Below are 21,060 nucleotides of genomic sequence, written 5' to 3' on the forward strand. Positions count from 1 at the left end.
AACCAACCATTTCTGCAGCTGAAACAGGTACGAAATAATCTATGGACCAAATGTAGTAAGAAGTACTTTGTCAGTCTACAGAATGGCAGCTGAATGGAGACAATATCTTATTTTGATGCAACAATTTTGAAACAACATTAATCCAAAGCACAATGAACAGTCTTGATTAATGTCATCCCATGTTATTTGATCTCACATGTATTCTAGTACCTAATTACTTTGCTTACAGTGAGTGAGCACTGGTTACAAAATGCATCTTGCAAAGTCATGCAAAGACATATTTTCCATTCCATTGTTTTCATTTTTTATAATTAATTTTTATAACATAATTGATTTAGTGTAAGATGAGTATTCAAACATTTTCAGTGAAAATATAAGTATTCTGTTTAGTTCGCATTAATTATTACTACACTATTTTGTGTGTTCTATTCATTAAATAGCAATATTTTTATTTTATTCTGAATGTAATTACCCATAAACTCGTTACTTTGTCTAGTTGCAGAGAAAAACACAACACTGTGTGACTAGCTCACAAAGATTAACAAAGTTTGTTTCTGTTTTAGATCAAGCAGTGGAAACAAGATACATACAAAATATATTTTTTAAACAAAATGAGCTGCTTTTTAAAACCATGCCAGTTTTGATTGCAACTTGGTGATAATGCCAGCCAGAAACACTGTGCCATAGCTCAAGCAATTAGTGGCTGGCTTCCCACCGCGGCGGCCCAGGTTCGAACCCGGGTCTGGTCAAGTGGGAATTGTGGTGGACAAAGTGGTGCTGGGGCAGGTTTTCTCCGAGTACTTTGGTTTCCCCTGCCAATCTTCATTCCACCAAATCCTCCATCATCATAATCACCTGGGGCAGGTACAATAGGCCAATAAGCGGCCAACGTACCAAGTGGAGCCAGCTGGACTCAACCCCCCACTATGCAAATTAAATGGTGATAATGCCAGCACAGTAACATTAAGATTAATGTCTTCTGGAATGTGATGTGATGTAGTCTGGCAAGAGTTTACTGATATTTTCGCAGAATGTGCTACCTCCAACAATTCTCACCCTTGCCTTCTTTCCTCTGTCACATCTTTTCGTCCTCCCTACTCTGCCTACTGTCTCTGTTAGTATTTTTGCCCTTCCCCCCATCCACTCTCTTATTAAAACAGACCTTTTATGGTCACTATTTTTTACTGCATCTCCCCTGACCTCCATATACCACCCACTGGTCACCAAGTGCCATTCTTTCCCACTTCTGTATTCTGGGGGGGGGGATCAAGGACCTCACAGTCTTTCATCATTCTCCTTAGCCTGATGGGTTAGTTCAGGGCTGCTATCACAGCTGTCCTTCCTACAATATCCAGCCATACCACTTCTTTCCACATTTGGCTTATGCTTCTATCCTGGAGATTCAGACAGCATGTTGGTTCCTCCAAAACACCAGTAAACATCTACCAGAGTACATGGTGTCACATCCCAGAAGCCAGTAATCTTCAGTCACTGCTGTGAGATCCTCAAATAACCTACAGTAAAAATCATTCAGTGCTGAAAAGCTGTCTCCTTGAAAGCCTTGAAGTTATTCTAGTGTTGAAATTTCATGCGTAGTTATTTTTCTAATTGTTATGTTACATATTTGCAGATCAATTCTTTTACACTTAACTTTTATACATCTTAAAGTCTTTGCTCCTGGATCACAAGAGCACATTTCTTATCCGACCTGTTAATAATTTATCAGAAATATAAATCTGCACTGATTTGATATATGGCAACTAAACTGTCGTCCACTGTGCACATATGAGTGATATTCATATCACACTTATACATCTCATCACACTGCTCTACATTTTGGTATTCACAGCTTCATATCACCTCCTTCAGCATGTTGACATGTAACCAGGTGACAATGCTAGTAGGTTTAATCTCTCATATTGTCAAAGCTGGTTGATCACAAAGCTTCATCTCCAGGCCCATAATGACCATTACGATTCAGTGGTTCCTTTTCTGGTGCACTACTGGGTCTGTTCCTTTTGAAGAATCCACACTGAAAAAACAGAAGCAAATAAGTATGCATGTACGTAGACTTTACAATTTCTATTCCAACAAAATGAAACGTTCCTTCTTTCATTTTAACATCTTAGTTGCTGATTATGGGACCATACAGTATCTCAGCATCAAACAGCTCACAATATGAGCGCTGTCACTGATAAACTTTGTTCTTTCTTCAGCACATATCATTCAGTTCACAAAAACCCTTGCTGACTTTTGAATGAAAATACTTATCAACAATCAACCTACATGATAGAATAATTCATTTCCCCAACTCAAAATGTTCTTACTAGTTTTTACTTGTGGCTGCTACCCACATAAATAAACTGACATTTAAAAACTGAGCACTAAATGTGTCATCAATACCTAATATGGTTCCTTATCAAAAACTGCTCAATTAAACATGGTCACATTAGTCTTCTGCCAGACAGTGAATTATAAGTAAGGCACAAGCAATTAAGTAGTTCTTTGAAGAAAGTCGTCTTCTGGGTTTAGGCACCGTGTATTCTTCGTTTTGGCCAACGTTCCTCCGAAACGTCGGCCAAAACGAAGAATACACGGTGCCTAAACCCAGAAGATGACTTTCTTCATTGTCATCGCCGTGAAAACCTCAAAGCTTTCAAAGTAGTTCTTTGTTAAAAAACAAATTATTTAAATTCTTTAGCTCAGTCAGCGTAGCAAATAAGCAATGAGCTGAATGAGTGGGGTTCATCTCCTGGTAGAGGCATGTAATTTTTCTCTTCTCCATAGTGTCCAGACTGGCTCTTGAGCCCACACAGCCACCTGTCCAATGGGCACTAAGGACCCTTTAACTGAAGGAACAGTGGCAGGGGTGTGAAGTTGACTGCTCACCTCCATCTAATGCCAAGGTCAAGAATGGTGGATCTATACCTCCAATCTCTACTCCCCCATATGCCTTCATGGATTATTCATTAATTACATACATACATACATATATAAAATTGCATTTCATAACATTCATAAATGTGCTCATCAACCCTGAATATAAAAGTTGTTAAAAACACACAAATTACCATAAGACAATTACAACAAGAATACAAAGAAAGGTAAAATATAGCATTTACATCAAGTGATATACACACTGTCACATGTAGGGGGGGATGCATGATGAAAATAATGGGTTCTAGTTCGAATGATTGGATTTATTAGCACTTCAGTTAGAATCTCTCCACTTTCCAGTTCACTGCCGCACAAGCACTAGGATTCTCTGTCTTTGTTAGTTATCTCTGCCAATGGGTCTCAACACAAGAAAGTAGCACTTCATATTGCTATGAAGTCATCTTATCATTTCTTGTTCAATTGCCCTAAAACCTTGGAACTCAACTAAAAACTCTTCAGGGCTCTAATTCCAGTATTCTCTTATTTACTCTCAGCATGAACACCACAGAAAACACATGTCACATGTCAGACGGTGAGTTCATTGGTCCATCACCAGCACTGGGCATGGTGTGGATGACATAGAAAACACAGCCTCCTCTATTGTTGTGTAACCTAGCAACAGACTGTTTACCAAGAATCTGTTTTTGTGGGAACTTATTTACCAACCTGTTGCCTAGCAAAATGTGTACATGGAACAATACAAGAGTTATACATACAAACACCAGGAGTACAATAATGGGAGTGATTTATGATTAGTAAATAGTATAATAAAAGATAGAAGACATTAAAAAAACAGTGTAACAATTTAGGCCTTTTTAGTTGTGTATATGTATGCCTATGGGGTAACATATGGTTGTCATATGGTCATGGTATGAGAATTCTACTCAGCAGGTATAAGTAATGTATTATCTAATTTTATTCCCCATGTCTCTAAGGTATAAATCCTGACAATAATTAAAAAATTCATTAACTGAATAAAACGAATTATATATAAAAATTTCTTTCAATTTTCCTATGAACTGGTTTTCATCTCCAACTAAAAATTTTGGCAAACTGTTAAATATTTTTACACTCACATAATGAACTCCTTTAGTCTTAATGACAGATGTAATTCTAATACATGAAGGTTACCTCTATGCCTTGTTAACTTATTATGAATTGCACAATTAAAGGTAAAATGCTCTAAATTGTGTATCATAAAATTCATCAAAGATAGTACATATTGCCAACTTTAGCAGATAGAGAGTGTCACATGGTCAGTGGAAATTTCGGTTTTCTAGACTGAAGCCCCTATTTCCTTCATATAGTTCCTCAATTATCCTCACGAGGCTGAGTGGACCCTGTTCCAGAACCACTACATCTCAGAAAATCTGGTAGTGCTGGGAATCGAACCCAGAACCTCTGGTTTTGTAGCCAGGAGCTCTGACCACTAGACCACGGAGGTGGCCAGTTGGCACTCACTTCATTGACAAGTGGTGGTCACTCGGTCAGTATAGTCTGCTTTGAGACTCAAGCCATGGGGTTTAGTTTTAGTTTAGTTTCTTTTTTAGTTTTAGTATACGTGGTGCAATCCAAAAGTTCCTAAAATATATTAATAAAAACTATTACGTCTTACCTGGATCTTATTCTGCACCATCACCTTCAAAGTAGTCCCTTTGGGAGCGCATACACCGATCCCAGCGTTTCTGCCACTTTTCAAATGCATCCTGGAAGTCTTTCTTTGTTAGGGTGCTTAGTACCGTCTGTGTTTCCATTTGAATTTCCTTAACTGTATCAAATCTTTGCCTCTTCAACTTGATTTTCAACTCGGGGAAGAGAAAGAAGTCGCATGGAGCTAAGTCTGGCGAGTACGATGGGTGGGGAACAACTGCCATCTTGTTTTTAGCAAAAAATTCCAGCACAATGTAAGCTGTATGTGGTTGTGCATTGTCGTGGTGGAGTACCCAGCTGTTCTTGTGCCACTTCTCTGGACGTTTTCTCCTCATGTCCTCCTTCAAATGCCTTAGAACATCGCGATAGAACTCTTTATTGACTGTCTGACCAAAAGGGACACACTCCTTATGAACAATCCTGTCAATATCAAAAAACAGATCAACATGAACTTAATGTTGATTTTGACTTGTCGAGTTTTTTTGGCTGAGGTGAAGAAGGCTCTCTTCCATTGTGACGATTGCTGCTTACTTTCAGGGTCGCAGCCATAAACCCAACTTTCGTCACCAGTGACAACCTTCAAAAAAAGTTGGGATCCTCTTAAAGCTGTTGTTGAAGTTCCCTGCAGACTTCCAAGTGATGCTGCTTCTGTTCATTTTGCAGCAGTCGTGGCACAAACTTTGCCACAATCCTCATCAGGTTCAGTTCCTCTGACAAAATTTGATGACATGTACCATAACTTAGTCCCAAGGTGTTACAGAGGTCTTGGATGGTCAGTCTACGATCTTACAGAATCAGATCCCTAACTTTCACAACATTTTTTGGTGTGGTTCCAGTTGACAGCCGTTCTGAATGATCATCATCATCATCATCAATTGATGTTCAGCAATTTTTGAAACGCTTATACCAGTCGTAAGTTTGTGTCTGGCCTAAACTGTTGTCACCAAAACCTTGCTTCAACGTTTAGTGCATTTCTGTAGTGGTTTTCCCAAGTTTAAAACGAAATTTTATACAGACACGCTGCTCTCTCAGATCAACCACTGCAAAACCGCAAACTCATGGAAATAAAACAATGGAAATACGTTCACCAACAATAAATCTAACCACTCAACTCGACGCTGCTTTCCACACTGATTCAAGAAGGGTGTGTGGGGAGACACCTAGCAGTATTTCAATGTACTCATAACCATTTGTGCACAAAATTCAAATTTCGGGAACTTTTGGATTGCACCACGTATATTGCAGGACCATTGTTAGTATATTTAATGTTTTAAATGCTGGGCTGCATGTGCTTGTATGCTTTATTCCCATCATTATTACATAATTAAGTATAGAGGTACCACTTGTCTATTAAAGAGAACTGTACTGAAGTGGAAGAAACATAGTCTGAAAGCTCCAGTACCAGGAGCAGGATAGAGTTATATTACTTACTACATGAGGACAGTTATGACTGCCTCTTTGAGTTAAGGAATGTGGATAAAATATACACATATGTGGTGAAACGTAAAATACTGAGCACAGTCAACTTTCATAAGTCAGAGTTCAGGATGACGGTGTGTTATTAAACTGAAGTACATATTGGACATTTTCTGTCATCACACTATTGGTTAAGAACTACAATGTTATGAAGACAGATTTATTTCTGTCCTAAGGAAGCAGACTCAGTCCAAAGTGTTGTGTTGTTAACCAAAAACAGGACAACAGAGAATGTTGAATATTTTTGTAAGCTTAAGTTAATTTTTATGTATTACTAGGGGCCCTCCCTGCACACATCAGTCTGATGCTGAAAAAAACAAGTTTCAAAAACCTTTTCTAATAAGCACTTTCCATGAGACTGGCAACAAATGATGACAGAGAGGATACTGTTGGCAGATCCACCCACAGGTAGTGTATTCTGTGTTCTGTCAGTATAGTGTTACCATATTCTCAGGCAACATCACAATAATTTTACTGTACAGAGAGAGAAATTGGAGAAGTTTCACCTTCCAGAGTAAGAATACAAGTAGCAGGAGAATGACAGCTCCAGCACATGCAGACAGAACAACAATCCAAAGTGGTACAATCTCTGGTTTCGGTGGTGCATCTGTGGGCACCACTTCAGTGATCACTTCTTCTGTGCGTAGGCTGACTTGATCAGGTGCACCGATGTATGGCAGGTGTGTCAGTTGTGTTGCAACCAAACTTGAAACATTGGCAGGCCGGTTGTATCCAAGCTACAAACCACCATTGCAACATTAACATTCATGGATTAATATACACAATGTATGTAATGACAGATCATTTACTGAAGTAAAGTTATATGCATTTATTATAATTGATAATTTTATAATTTATTTAACATCCATAACTGTTAGACAGGCACAATTGAACAAATCAGTTGAAAGCAGCCAAATGCTACATGTCAACAACACTTAAAAATGTATAAAGCAAAATATAAATCAATAAATAATAGAATCCCTTTTTGATTAGTAACCCCTTGCTGTAACTTACCAACCATGGTGACAACTACCAGCAATTCAATACAAAGCAATAAATAAACAACCAAAAATACAAATGAGTCATATAAAACAAACCATCACACATTTAGTGACGGTAACAGACCAAAGATCATCTATATACTTCCATATCACATGAAGACCAACTTGAGTTACCAAACTACTGTCTATCCTTGTTACTAAAAAAATCTTGTAGAAAATAAATATGGTTTTGTAATAAACACGTTTTTAATTTATTTTTAAAAACCTTAAAATCTTCTATTATTAGTTTGAAGGGTAAGTTGTTTTGTATTTTTATCAGGTACAATAGGTCAATCAGTGGCCGCCCTGCCGAGCGGACCCAGTTAGACTCCACCCCCCCCCACTAAGCGAATTTGTATTTTTATTCCCATATTAATTACACATTTTGGCAACAAGCAGTGTTGCATAACTGAATATACAAATCCCAAAACAGAACCCTGAGGTACACCATTTTTAATTTCTTTACATGATAAAGTATGTGTCTTTATATCTGAGGTCTTTTCATCTAATTGCTGTATTTCCACAAATTGAGTTCTACCTGTAAAATGTGAACTCATCCATGGGTGTAGTTTTCTTCTAAGACCATACTGCTCAAATTTAGCAAGCAGTAGTTTCTGATTTATGACATCAAAGGCCTTAGTTAAATCTATAAATATACTCGTATCCATAACTAATAGCTCATAATCTAATGCTTTCTGGATATCTTCTATAAAGTTTTGTGTTGCTGTATTAGTAGGTTTCTTCTCTATGAAGCCATTTTTAGCCTCAGATATCATGTTGTGTTTATTTAGGAAGGTCACTACTTTTTTACATATTAATATTTCAAGAATTAAAAAAACAACGGCAAAATTGAAATTGGTCTATAATTGGAAATTTCTTGTTTCCTTCCTTTTTTGTAAATAGGTCAAACTTCAGCAATCTTCATCAAATTTGGGAAGGTTCCAGGGCATAATGAAATATTAAATATAAAGGTTAGTGATTATTTACTAAACTGAATGCTATCTTTTACTAGCTATTCTGGTATTTCACCATAGCCTGCTGAAAATTTACCTTTTAGTTTACTGGTTACATTTAATGCCTCATCTTCAGTAATTTTGGCAAGAAACATGGAACTTGAATTTAATATTTTATTAATAACAATATCATGACCAAATTTATAGTCCTTATTTTGATTTAACAACCTATCCTCATTTCTCTATGAGGAAAGCATTGAAATGATGGGATATGTACTGGGGATTTGTAACTATCATGGAGCTTATTTTAAAGAAATGTCCTGATTTGTTTCTTGATAATTCTCTGATTCCTTTTTTATTATTTGGCATAATGTCTTGGTATGATTTATTGACCTTGAAATTATTATGAAATGTTCTCTTTTTTGTGCTTCCAATATCAATTTCTTATAATTAATTTGATATTTCTTTATATAGTTCAATGTTTTTCTGGACGAAGACATCTTTTTCTTTAAAAAACATAACAATTGCAGCCTCTGTCCCAATACTTTTATCCCTTTCATTGACCAGTACTTGAGATACTCGGTTAAAAAGGAAGTGTAAGTAAACGTTTTGAATTGTTTCATTTTTGGTCCGTTACACTATCAATCACAAAGTCAATGAAAAATCCGTCGAGTGTAACAATGTTTTTAGGTCACTTCTTTATCTCACTTGCCTTACATGTTTCGGTTTAGGAAAACCATCATCAGAGGCACATATTACAAACACATGAAAACACTGGCGTAGTATAATGTACGCAGTATATATGCTGCGTGGACGCTGCTAAAAATAATTTGAGGGCAATTTTCGGATGGAATGCAAGAGTTGAACGTGCATTCAATATTCCTAGAAAGTGTTGTGCTTTTACACTTCGACATTTGTAGCAGCGTCCACGCAGCATATATACTGTGTACATTAAACAACGCCAGTGTTTTCATGTGTTTGTAATATGTGCCTCTGATGATGGTTTTCTTAAACCGAAACATGTAAGGCAAGTGAGATAAAGAAGTGACCTAAAAACATTGTTACACTCGACGGATTTTTCATTGACTTTGTAAGTAAACGTCTTCCCATATTTCAATTTTAACTGATTGTTAAGTATTTCTATATTTCTTTTTGAGAAGATTCTTCTTACAGTTTTCCCTAAATGAATCGAGGAGTATTTAATAGCTACGTTCATAACCTGGGCAAAATGGTATGATAAAATATCTTAGTTCTCATAATTACATCAATTAAAGAGCTTGAGTTTCTTGTAACTCTCGTTGGACAGCAACCATATTTAATAAATTGTTCGACAACAACAAACTTAATAAAGCTTTTTGATTAATATTTTCTTGTAATAGGTTGATATTCAAATAGCCACATATCACCAAAAAACGTCCATTTTCATAATGTTGTATTTTAGCGTCCTGTTGCACTGATTTTCGTCCATGATATGTATGTAGTGTCTGTCTTTTAGTGCACTCAATTTCACTTGTTATTTCACAACATGTTTCAGCACTATAGTGCCATCATAAGGTGCTCCATTTACGTTAATCTATTTCATTGCTTGCCATTATGTCATTGTAAAATTTAAAAAATATTTTAAAATGTTTGTCAATTATAATAAATATTTATATACTAAAAACTTGTTAAGATAATTTATCTTATCTGTCTCAATTCTAACACCACGCATAGTTCCACTACTATGGGAGTCGTTCCTCTTACTCTCAGTGTATATTGTGTCTTGTGTTGTGTGTTCCCTTTTTGGTTGCGGGTCTTGTGAAATAACAAGTGAAATTGAGTGCACTAAGAGATGGACACTACATACATATCATGGTCCATTTTCATTACCTATAATTTAATCCAATATTCCTAGAAAGATTTTTATATCACTGTGATGAGATCTATATATACAAATTATTATAATTTTGAAATCAACTAATTCGGTACAGATATATGATATAACTCCATCCTAAGTGCAAACTATATTTATAGGTCTTTCGTTTTGTTCCCCTTTATACACTACATGTTTCGGCCCCAAATGGCCATCATCAGGTGTACACACTCATGTATCTGTTACACTGCACTTATTTATAACATTTAAAACTTAAAAACATAGGTCCTCCCGATTGCTTCTCTCGTTGTTAGTACCAAAATCCACCTTGCTGATATCTTTGTTATTTACACACATCAATTCTGATTTATCTGAATTAGCACTTATAAAATCTTCAGTTCTAATTTTAAATCCTTTAAATTTTTTTTTCTCTAAAAATTTTAAAATTTAGAGAAAAAAATTCTTATGGTTAGTCTCAGCGTCAAGGTTGTCATATGTGGTACACAGAGGTGTGGGTTTTGTACACACCAGTACACACCAATTGTATGACAGAATGCCTACTGGTATGTAGCAGCTGAAAAAACACTGATTGTCATGTAACTGGTTTGACAGGTATTGGGCCATGTAACTAGTTCAAGCATTGTTCCGAGAATCATATTTGGAGATACAATCTCTGGATATAGAACAAGACAATTACTACATATTAAAATAACATACATATCATACATGAGTCAGCAACACTCATGATGATGATGATGATGATGATGATCATCATCATCATCATCATCATCATCATCATCATCATCATCACTGGCATGACAGCCCTTTGTGAGCCCTGGCCTTCCTCAGGATTGCTTGCCATTCTTCCCCATTCCATGATACATTCTTCCAGTTCTTTACACCCAAAATTCTTATGTCCTGCCACACACATTCTTCCCATCTTAATCTTGGTCTTCACACTTTCCTATTTCCTTCTGGTTTAGTATTAAGTACTTTCTTAGGTAACGTTTCCACCTCATGACTCGTAATACGCGGGTTCAAATACCCGGCGGAGGTCGTCGAATTTTTAAGGACAGAAAAATTCAGGGAACAAGTCCTCCGGGAGGGACTTTAAGCCGTGGGTCCCGTGTCGTAGCTTTACGGCACGTAAAAGAACCTCATACCTCCAAAGGAGGTCACTGAGCAAAATTGCGGACGTTTGCCGCCCAATAGCAGTCATTAATACCTCCGGTAGATGTGGGAAGCATTATAGATACTTCTCAGCCAGTAGAGAGCCAGTCTCGCTGGCTGGGTGGGACTGATGGTAAGCACCAATACCGGTAGGATATAGAGGCTGGTAGAAATCATAGAGGGAAGCACAATGGACCACTACAGGTCTAAGTGCATGGGGAAAGCCACCCTCTCTAATAACTAACTAACTAACTAACTAACTAACTAACTAACTAACTAACTACTTTCTTAAACGTTCTATTCTCGCTGGCACGTATTATGTGTCCAGCCCATTCAAGCCTTTTCACCTTTATAAATCCAATAATGTCTGGTTCATTAAATAGTTTGTATAGCTCATGGTTATACCTCTTCCTCCATATTCCATTTTCTTCCACTGGTCCAAAGATATGTCAGCAATACTAAGAAACTTAATTACCTACAGATTTCATACAAATCAATCATACAATACATCGTCCCACTTTCAACAATTCAATACCAAAAGAAACCCAACATCTAACATTTTCTTTTATAGATTAAGTGAGGACAAGATATTTGTCATAACTTAAAATCATAACACACTCACTTCAGAATTTTAGGGACATGAATTCATCAACGGAATAAATGGAATGTTTCAACAGCAAGGATTTTAAGTTCCTTTTAAAAGAATTTTTTTTTATCTGCTCAGGGACCTTATTATACAAGGTGATACCCATATTTATAACACTTTTCTTCAAAAGAACTCTATTGCAACATGTAAATTTATTTTTCTTCGCATGTTGTAATTATGGATGTACACATTACGTTTTCATATTATTTCTCCAATGGTCTTCCTTAACATGCCTTTCTCCTTTGCTTATATCTTATAATCACTTTAAGTTGTCTGCCATTTTAAATTCTTCTAACATGTTATTACCAATTACTTAAATAATTTATAAAAATCTGATGAAACTGATTATTGATTTGAATAAAATTTTAATTGTTCTAAAATATTTTAATTTCTACAGGTTTAACTTTAATCATTCTGTTCCATCACATTAGTCAATATTATAGAATAATTTGACTATACCATCCAGTGTGACTCAAACATATACTATACACACGCACGCACGAATGCATGCACACACACACGCGCACACACACACACACACACACACACACATATATAATGATGCCTATACATGTTTCTGTCAATTAATGACCATCTTCAGAAGGTAAATAACAACACAAAGAGGAAATTGCTATTACATAAATCATAGTACATCAAGTTCCAAGTTGTCCAATAACAAAGTTGCCTCAACAAACAATGAAAGGACTAACAGCTTAACAACAAACACAGACTCTTAACCAACTATATAAAGAAGGAAGAAAACTGTCTGGACTTCCAAGGATGGCAACTTACCTCAATCTCCTCTTGATAGAAGAGGCACGAAGACATAAACCTTAGCAGTTTAAGATTTATATATTAAATATTAGTAATATTTTAACTCACCACATTTTATCTTAATCTTAATCTTATATAACTCTTTGGACAATATTTAACTTGATGTACCATGATTTATGTAATAGTAGTTTCCTCAACATGTTGTTATTTGCCTTTTGAAGATGGTCATTAATTGACTGAAATATTTATAGGCATCATATTTACAATATATGTCTGAGTCACACTGGACGGTGTAGTCAAATCATTCTATAATATTTCCATTTCATTTATGATTCAATATTATGAAAGGTTAAGGAAAAGTACAATTGTTTCTGTGCTTAATTAGGCGACATGCCATGAAGATGTATTGTGGACGAGAGGGATAGCTCCATAGCACAGCTCCCAGTGACCACTGGATAGGAGGCAGGTCTGAACAAAATGATGAAGAGAAGAATCTGTACCACTGCCGGGAATCACAACTAGTTCTTCTGTGTTCCAGCCATTGGCTTAGCTACTGTACTTACTTCTCTACATAAAATTAATTTATAATGCTGATAATCTCTTTTTATCTGTCTTTCAAATTATCTAGGCATAATAATGTCCTTGCTCCTTTATTATGCCATAGTGACTGACAATGTGAGCTTTGGATATTAGTATCTGTGTAACATCCAGCCATAAAGAACAATGTGTTAAAAATACAAAACAATAATAGAATAATTGTAGAGAAAATTAAGGCAAGCAAAATTTTTTTCTATTTTAATCTGTTGATTCATACCGGTACAAGAATTGGATATAGAAAAGTCAAAAATAATATATTACGTTTCAGAACCATTCTTAGTGTATAAAATTTTATTGCAATTCAATTTTATTTTGAAATATGAATAGTACATCTTTCCTAATTGTGTATTTGCTCTTGATAAACTCTGGCAATGGAGGGGAAGCAGCGACAATAGTTAAAAACAACAGATAATCCAAAAACCTGGAACTACTCACTAGCCATGCTGTGTTCAGTCCTGAAACTCAATTATTACCTACTGGTTACGATAGTCAGACAATTTTCTTTCCAAAAGAAGAAAGCAACTCTTGTTAAGGACAGACCTTTTTAAAGAGCAATAAAGTAATGGAACCGAAAGTTGCAACAGGGTAAGAAGATGGACAATCTACTGCAAATCATATAAATCATCATTGATACATATTAGTGATACAGATGTAATGGACAAAATAACTGCAGGAAGCTAAGGCCTCTGAAGTCCTCCAGTAAATCTGCAAAATGAATAATGTGGGTGCAGATAATCATGCATCTATTACGTCAAGACAGAGGATGCTGCAACTTGGCATGAAAGAATCCCTATAGAACAAATAATGTTATGAACACCATTATTTCACTAGCCTGTGACTACAAGGAACTGTAAGCAATAAAGCAGAGACCTGTTAAGTTCTATCTGAGAAACAAACAGATAACCTGAGAATATTTGGGTCCATCAGAATGAAGAAAGAAGAAGCAGATGAGTTAATGTATTGCAGGAGAGTACTTGGAGAGAACTGTGGGAACATCCCACATACTACCATGCCGTTTCGCTGATCAATGGACAACACTCACTCCTAAGTTGATAGCACATTGCTGCACATTTCTGTCAGCTCTCATATTTATACAGCATCCACTTGCAGATGATCATGTGCACTAACCAATCATATTGCTGGCAGCACTCGTATTTAAACAGCACTCGATGTCCAGCTCACATTTAGATCATAACGTGCGTTAGCCAATCAGTGCTCACAATTGCAACTGCAAGTTTCACTCCTCCATCAAGCATGGTATAAAATGCGGAGCCCAAAACTCGCAATCATCAGTGACCACATCAGCCAGTCAGCCATCACACTTAGTCCAGAGAGATCAGTCTTTGGAGTCATCAGATCTTCACTGCATCAGGGACAGCTGCCTTGGCTCTCCGGTGGTCATGCCCAACACACCGAGCAACTGGCGCAGCTGCCGCCACTCCAGTGACTGTGCTCCACGACCAGACGTCTTCCAGCAACCACGCACTGTGACCAGGCAACTTCCGGCAACTGCCGCACTGTGACCAGACAGCTAACTCAGCTGCCACAACATTAGCCAACACACCATAGCCAACAACTATTTCTACCAGCGCACGCAGCCCTACATCACTGGCCAGACAGACCAGCCAAACGGCCATGAAACTATCTACCGTGGTGAAACAAACGGCCCTTTTCAGGGTCCACAAACTTTCCGAAGTGGTTGTCTATTGGAGTATCGACAAATCCCACAGAATCATCTTCTGGGATGTAATGTCATGTAGTCCAGAAGAAGTACACCAGTGTTTTGAAGACTTCTACCAGATTACACAATTTTACATACAAGAAGATAGTACTCTTTATAGTCACTGCTGTGAGAACCAAAAATCCAGCATACTCCTCATGTCATCACTACAGCAGAATTTCCATTGCCATCTTGCTTGTGCATTAAATAATCCTTCTCATGAAGTTCTTATTTTAAATGGGACTTATAACATGTTAAGTACTGTGTTGGATTTATAAGAGGACAGAATCTTGGTCCTGTTCAATCAGGCAAAAATGTACCTGGTTATGAAGCTTGAATACACACAAAACCCTTACATGCATTTCATTCTATAAGACTTACCGACTTGAGAGTTTTTGCCCATAGGAGGAATCTGAAGGCAAACTTAACCTCTTCACCCTTAGCCATGGGTCCAAGTATACAGCGCATTTTGGAGCACCGAGTAGTGTTGCAGTGTGTTGCCTGTTCCAGCTCTGCCTCATCAACATTGCGTCGCTGTCGTGATTTACCACTACCTTCACTGGAACTATGATGCCTGTATTTGCGATATAACTTCAGCTGACCAGATGACCCATCCTCACTACCTTCCAATTTATTTTCGCCATCAGTCCTGTCACTTGAACTCCAGCTTGCACTGCTCTCATAATGGGAACCATAGTGTTGGGAGCCACCCCTGTGTACCCCACCAGAGTCATGTTGTCCAGCAACATCATCAGATCCCAAAATGGAGGAGCTGTAATGTCTTGCAATGTCAACACTGCCACCAGTGCCTCTCCTGTCTCCACTGTAATCACGGCCATAATTTGAACTATAATGCTGAGACACATCAAAATTATCATCATTTGCTCCATAAGCACTGTGCCCTCTCTGCCATGTATCATAACTGTAATCATTATTTGAACCATGCTGTGCAGTAGCACTTTTATCAGAACTGCTCCAGACATAAGAACTAGAAGGGGTGATGACATGTTGTCTTCTAGTTGCTTCTTCATCAACTCCTCCGTGCTGAACAGAACCACTGCCCGAGTACCACTGCTGTCCTGCTGCTGCATTGTCTGTTTCAATACCAATATGTGAATTCCTGCCAATATGCCCTCTGGTACTATCTAAACCAGAGCTAGAACTTTCATGTCTGCTTCTATCAACAGATACAGGATCTCCTGATATTTGAGGTGTCCAAATATAGTGGCGAAAGCCACCAGAGCCACGAGCACTTTCCTCTAATTCTGAACCAAATTGATTAGAACCTTCATTATGAAAACCATATGTACTATCTTGTGTTGATGATGCCGGATGATGTTGAGATCTTGTTCTATTATCATTACCTTGAGTGAACAAACCAGTTCTGTCAACACTTGACAAGTGTGAATTCCGATATCTTGCTCCAATGTTGTCTGAAATATCTGAGGTTTCAGTCGAAAAGGTGAAATGAGTACCTGCACCACCAAAGCCTGTACCTTGATAAGCTCTCCCAATATTATCTCTGTCACCAGCTGACCAGTTCGAAGAGTAATGTCGCATATCCCCTGCACTTCTTGAATTGCCAAAGTAAGTAGAGTTGTCTCCTTCTCTGGCATATCCATGCCTTGATCCAGCCAAACTTGAAGATGAGTGGTGAGAACTTCTGACATCGCTACCCCTTCCATATGCAGGAGCAACCATTCCTGAAACACCTTCTCCAGAGGTCCAGTTCGAGTAGCTGTAGTTACTGTATCTGTGTGGGACCTCCCCATTCTCACTCCACGTTGCAGAGAAGTTCCGAGAAGAATGTGCCCTAGATGTGCCTGCAGCTCCAACCTCTGCTCCACCTGCACTTATCTCTACTCCATACCCATTCCTCCGATCTTCAGCTCTCCCTCCACTGTCCCTATCTTGGCTAACACCAGACACTCCTCTGTAATTATCAGTACTTCCTCTTTCATTTTCCATTCTTGTTCTACTGCCATGCACTCTGCCTCTGCTGTGGTCACTTTCTGCCCTATAGCTACGTTCTGATGAATGCTGTTGTTCATAATATCCGGAAACCTTGCTTCCACTTGTTCTTGATAGTTCTTCCTCATTTCCAAACCCGAACTTCTTCTCCTCCTCATAACGTCTTCTTTCTTCTTCAGTTAAGGTTGTGAGTCTACGGTCAGGATGCTCTTGATCTTGACTACCCTGCCTCGTCCTTGAACCACTGCTGCTACCAGAAGAGGATGAAGAAAATGTAGATGATGCTGATGAAGATGATGATGAGGAGGAAACTGAAGTACTTGAGCTACTTGATGTTCCACTATGAGATGAACTTGAGCTCTCCTCAAAATGTAATTTCTTCTTGCGATCCAGCTGGAAAGTTAAAATATAAGAAGAATTATATTCAGTATGTATGTGATTTCCAGAGATGTGACAGTTAATGTGGTGATGAGAATCCTACTAATGCTAGACCCTGAAGTTTCTATAATTACTGTCTCAAATTGAAGAATGTTTAAATTATTCCACCATATATCTGTATTTGTAAGAATTAGGTATCCTATATTGCGCTGTGTGATTAACCAATTTGAGACAGATTCTTAACATTATTATTGTAACCGATCATTACCTATGGGCCTAATTCTTAAATATTACTACTCAGGACTTAATACCAGTCTTGTACAAAAGGTGACTTTTGCCCACTGTTAAACTAAATTAATGTGTCTCTTTCATTTTTCTGAAGCATAAATCCTGGAAAGAAGAAACCACTTTGGAAAACAACAAGTAAATGCAAGATAATATTAAATGGATATTAAAAAATAATGATATGTGAGGTTGTACATTAGATTCAATGGTCACAGGAAAAGTTCCACTGATGTCATCTTGTAAACAAAACAATAAGCCTTTGGTTTCAATAATGATCAGAAATTTCTTGACCAGCTGAGCGACTATCAGCTTCTGAAGAAGGACTCTATATCAAAGAGTCACTTATATCTGAAGGAGTGCATAATAGGGTGGATACAAAATATATGTACACAATTTATAAAGAAAAAATATGTTTAAATATATATTAACACTTTGCGGACAGCGGATGCATTAATACGTTTTTCGCTTTTAAACGTGGCGGACTGGTCGCATATTAATACGTTTTTAGAACACAATAAATTGCAACACACTATACATTGCTCTGGCGCCACTTACAGTGCACGCAACCACCTGCAGATGTGTGATAAGACTCTGGAATATTTAGTTAGCAGTCAGTAACTTGACCTCACTGTTTACTTAACTGACTATAAAGGAAAATGCTTTGTCTTCTTCAAGCTGTGTGTATCAGCCAGTAGCTAGTGGGGAGAATGGATCAAGGACAAATTCTCCTCAGATGACCTAGCTGACCTGCCTTGTGCGACGCGTAGTACTGGATTGTTATTCAGGCAGTGACAGTGACGGGGAATAACAAAGAATTATGGCCACAGGTAGTAAAAGTGACAGTAGCTCCGACAATAATGCGGGTAATAACATTGTGGGTAGTAACATTGCGGGGACAGCAAAAAATCTAAACCCTGATTCAAAATTGAAATACAAAGCATTTCTGATGAATGTGGCAAAGGCCTGGGCTACAGTCCAGATGGTGGTGGCAGAACCAGGGTCACACAAAGATTTAGTATGACCAGGCCCATCAACTCCCACCCCACGAAGGTCCCATGTGGACCCCCAGGGCGACTCTCGAGTGATATGCGGAAAAATACCCTCGTGAAAATTGTGAAGAATGAACATTCCAAAGGGAAGAATCCTCCTAGACAATGCTGTGTTTACACAGTTCACAAAAAAAGGAGTATGTCTACATTTGCAAGTTCTGTGTAACTCCACTTCACAAAGTGGAATGTTTCCAGAAATATCACACCCTCGAGCACTTCTAGGAGCACTGGTAAGTGTTCTCCAAAAATTTTAGTTCAAAAAATTAATTAGGAGATTTTATATTCATTTCTAAAGTGAACAGTGCACAAGTTTCGGTAGTATGTTTAAAAATGCCAGTCCCCAGGGTGATTTAAATATTTAAATCGCTGGTCTGCAAAGTGTTAAATAATTCAGAAATGCTCAAGATCTTGTATGGCTGCTGAAATTCATTATGATCCCATAACAAAAACTGAAATACCTTCAAATTAAGAGCATTGGCTTTGGCATCTCCAACAAGGTCACATCTAACAGGACCCTCAGTTTCAGGCATCTCAAGCAGGTAAAGAATATTTTCATCTGTAACAGAATATATTTCACAGGCCTTAGAAAGTTTTCTCTTTGGAGTGTTTATAAGTATTACATCATAAATGTTAAAATTTGATAAACTGGCTGCTCAGCATGGCACAAATCTATTGAATTTTAGATTATGGTATTCTGAGGTGTTGTGCAATATGATTTAGTAGACAGTTACCATCATTCCAGAAAAATCTGCTGCCTCCATCTTCAAGGCCGAATTTCCTATACTAAAGAAAGCTGGAAGCAGCAGTCTCTTCTGGACTGGCAGAAGTGTTTCAGAGGAACCTGCTACCTCCATCTTGAGGGTAGAAAACTCCTCTATCTGAAGTTAGGTGGTTGAAGATTATGAAAGTGGAAGACTTTTCTTCCCTGAAAATGAAGGTAGCTGGTGGCTCCAAAATTCACCAAACTACATAGTGCCATAACTCAGAAGACAGTAATGTTTATTTTCACCACAATGAGAAACTGTCTCATCTATCAAAGAATTAACAGCCTGTTTGTGAAGATGGAGGCAACATTCTGGTCAAAAATGTTGGTACCTACCTACCAAACAGCAAAGAATCAGATATTCACATTCCCAAAATTTAATCTGTGAGCAGAGAATTCTGCAGATAGATCTGACAAGGGATTAAACTCAAAATACTCCAAGTCATAATCAAGTGTCTCACCTTGGGACTGCATGTGAAAGTGTAGCATGATAAAGCATAAATTATGTGTGTTTAAAAACCAACTGGTGTAAGAAGGAAAAAATGTGTGAACTTTATGTTACACGTCTAGGAACTCTGTTATTTAAAGAGGTCACATAATATGCTAGGACAGTGATATTAAGAGGCTGATTATGATGGCAAAAATGAGAAATGCACACAAAATTTTGGCACAGAACCTCTTTGAAAACATTTACTTTGGAGACTGGGTAGGGGATGGGAGGATAACATACGAGTGAGATGAACTCTGAGGAACAGAGGTGGATGGATGTGATTTAGGTTCATGAGCAATGAAAGGTTTTGGATATAGCAGAGTTGAATCTTTGTGATCTGCTATGACTGTGTTACTTATCTATTATAATTATACAGCAAGCTTATTAAAAACTTAACTTCCTAAACTTCAGATAAGCACAAATTCCCAACTTAAAGGCTGAAGATGTGGCAATGTGCTAACTGATCACATCTACTTCAGGGGGCAGAGACAGGTGAGAACAGAGCAGAGATTCAGAGTAAGGCCTGAGTCAGTGCCCCTTTTACTACCATGATTCTCACATGAAACCACCCAGGTATAAATCAAAGGCTCCATAGCGAGAAGCCAGAGTCTAGCCACCTGAGCTATGACATGGCTACTGCTGGCTTGTACTTGCATAGTAATGGGTGATCCAATAACTTTAAAATTTAACAGAATATTAGTGCTGCCAACCTTCAAAGTTTATTTGTAAAAACAAAACACAAAGCGTAACGTTGTGACATGTTGCAGGAGGCTAATTCTGTGGATAGTCTTTGGGTCTTGTTTTTACAAATAAACTTCTAAGGCTGCTAGTGCCAATGTGACAAACAACAAAATGGTATAGTTACTTGGGTCAACTGCTATTACCTAAGTACTGTAAGCTAACTTATTTACTTACTTACTCATGGAGCTGAGCCCTTCTGGAGGAGCTGCCAATTCTGCAGCTACTCAAGAATTTCCCAGCATTTTATGGAACCCAAAGGTTCACTACCATGTTTACAAGAGCCCTCCACTGGTCCCTATCATAAGCCAGATCAATCCAATCAATACCATCCCATCCTATCTCTCTAAGATCCATTTTAATATTGTCCACCCACCTACGCCTTGGTGTTCCCAGTGGTCTCTTTCCTCCTGGCTTTCCCACCAATATCCTATATACATTCCTCATCTCCCCCATTCGTGCTACATGTCCTGCCCACCTCATCCTCCTTGACTTGATCATTCTGATTATACTTCGAGAAGCGTGCAAGTTATGAAGCTCCTCATTATGCACTTTTCTCCAACCTCCTGTC

At 37.8% G+C, this 21,060-nt stretch overlaps 1 protein-coding gene across 2 annotated transcripts in view; it reads right to left on the bottom strand.

Annotated features, from left to right (window-relative positions):
* Positions 1-1,761: 1,761 nt before the first annotated feature.
* The window catches only part of LOC111861925 (integrin alpha-PS2), a 326,722-nt gene continuing 307,423 nt past the window's right edge, over positions 1,762-21,060 (bottom strand). For both annotated transcript variants that reach the window (XM_023846892.2, XM_023846891.2), the window contains 4 exons: positions 18,957-19,054; positions 15,197-17,179; positions 6,570-6,800; positions 1,762-2,032 (listed from right to left, as the gene is read on the bottom strand). In XM_023846892.2, the coding sequence (XP_023702660.1) occupies positions 1,937-2,032; positions 6,570-6,800; positions 15,197-17,179; positions 18,957-19,054 (2,408 nt within the window). In that variant the 3' untranslated portion in view covers positions 1,762-1,936. The remainder of the gene's footprint in view (positions 2,033-6,569; positions 6,801-15,196; positions 17,180-18,956; positions 19,055-21,060) is intronic.

The sequence above is a fragment of the Cryptotermes secundus genome, unplaced genomic scaffold, assembly GCF_002891405.2.
Source record: "Cryptotermes secundus unplaced genomic scaffold, Csec_1.0 scaffold84, whole genome shotgun sequence".
Taxonomy (NCBI): domain Eukaryota; kingdom Metazoa; phylum Arthropoda; class Insecta; order Blattodea; family Kalotermitidae; genus Cryptotermes; species Cryptotermes secundus.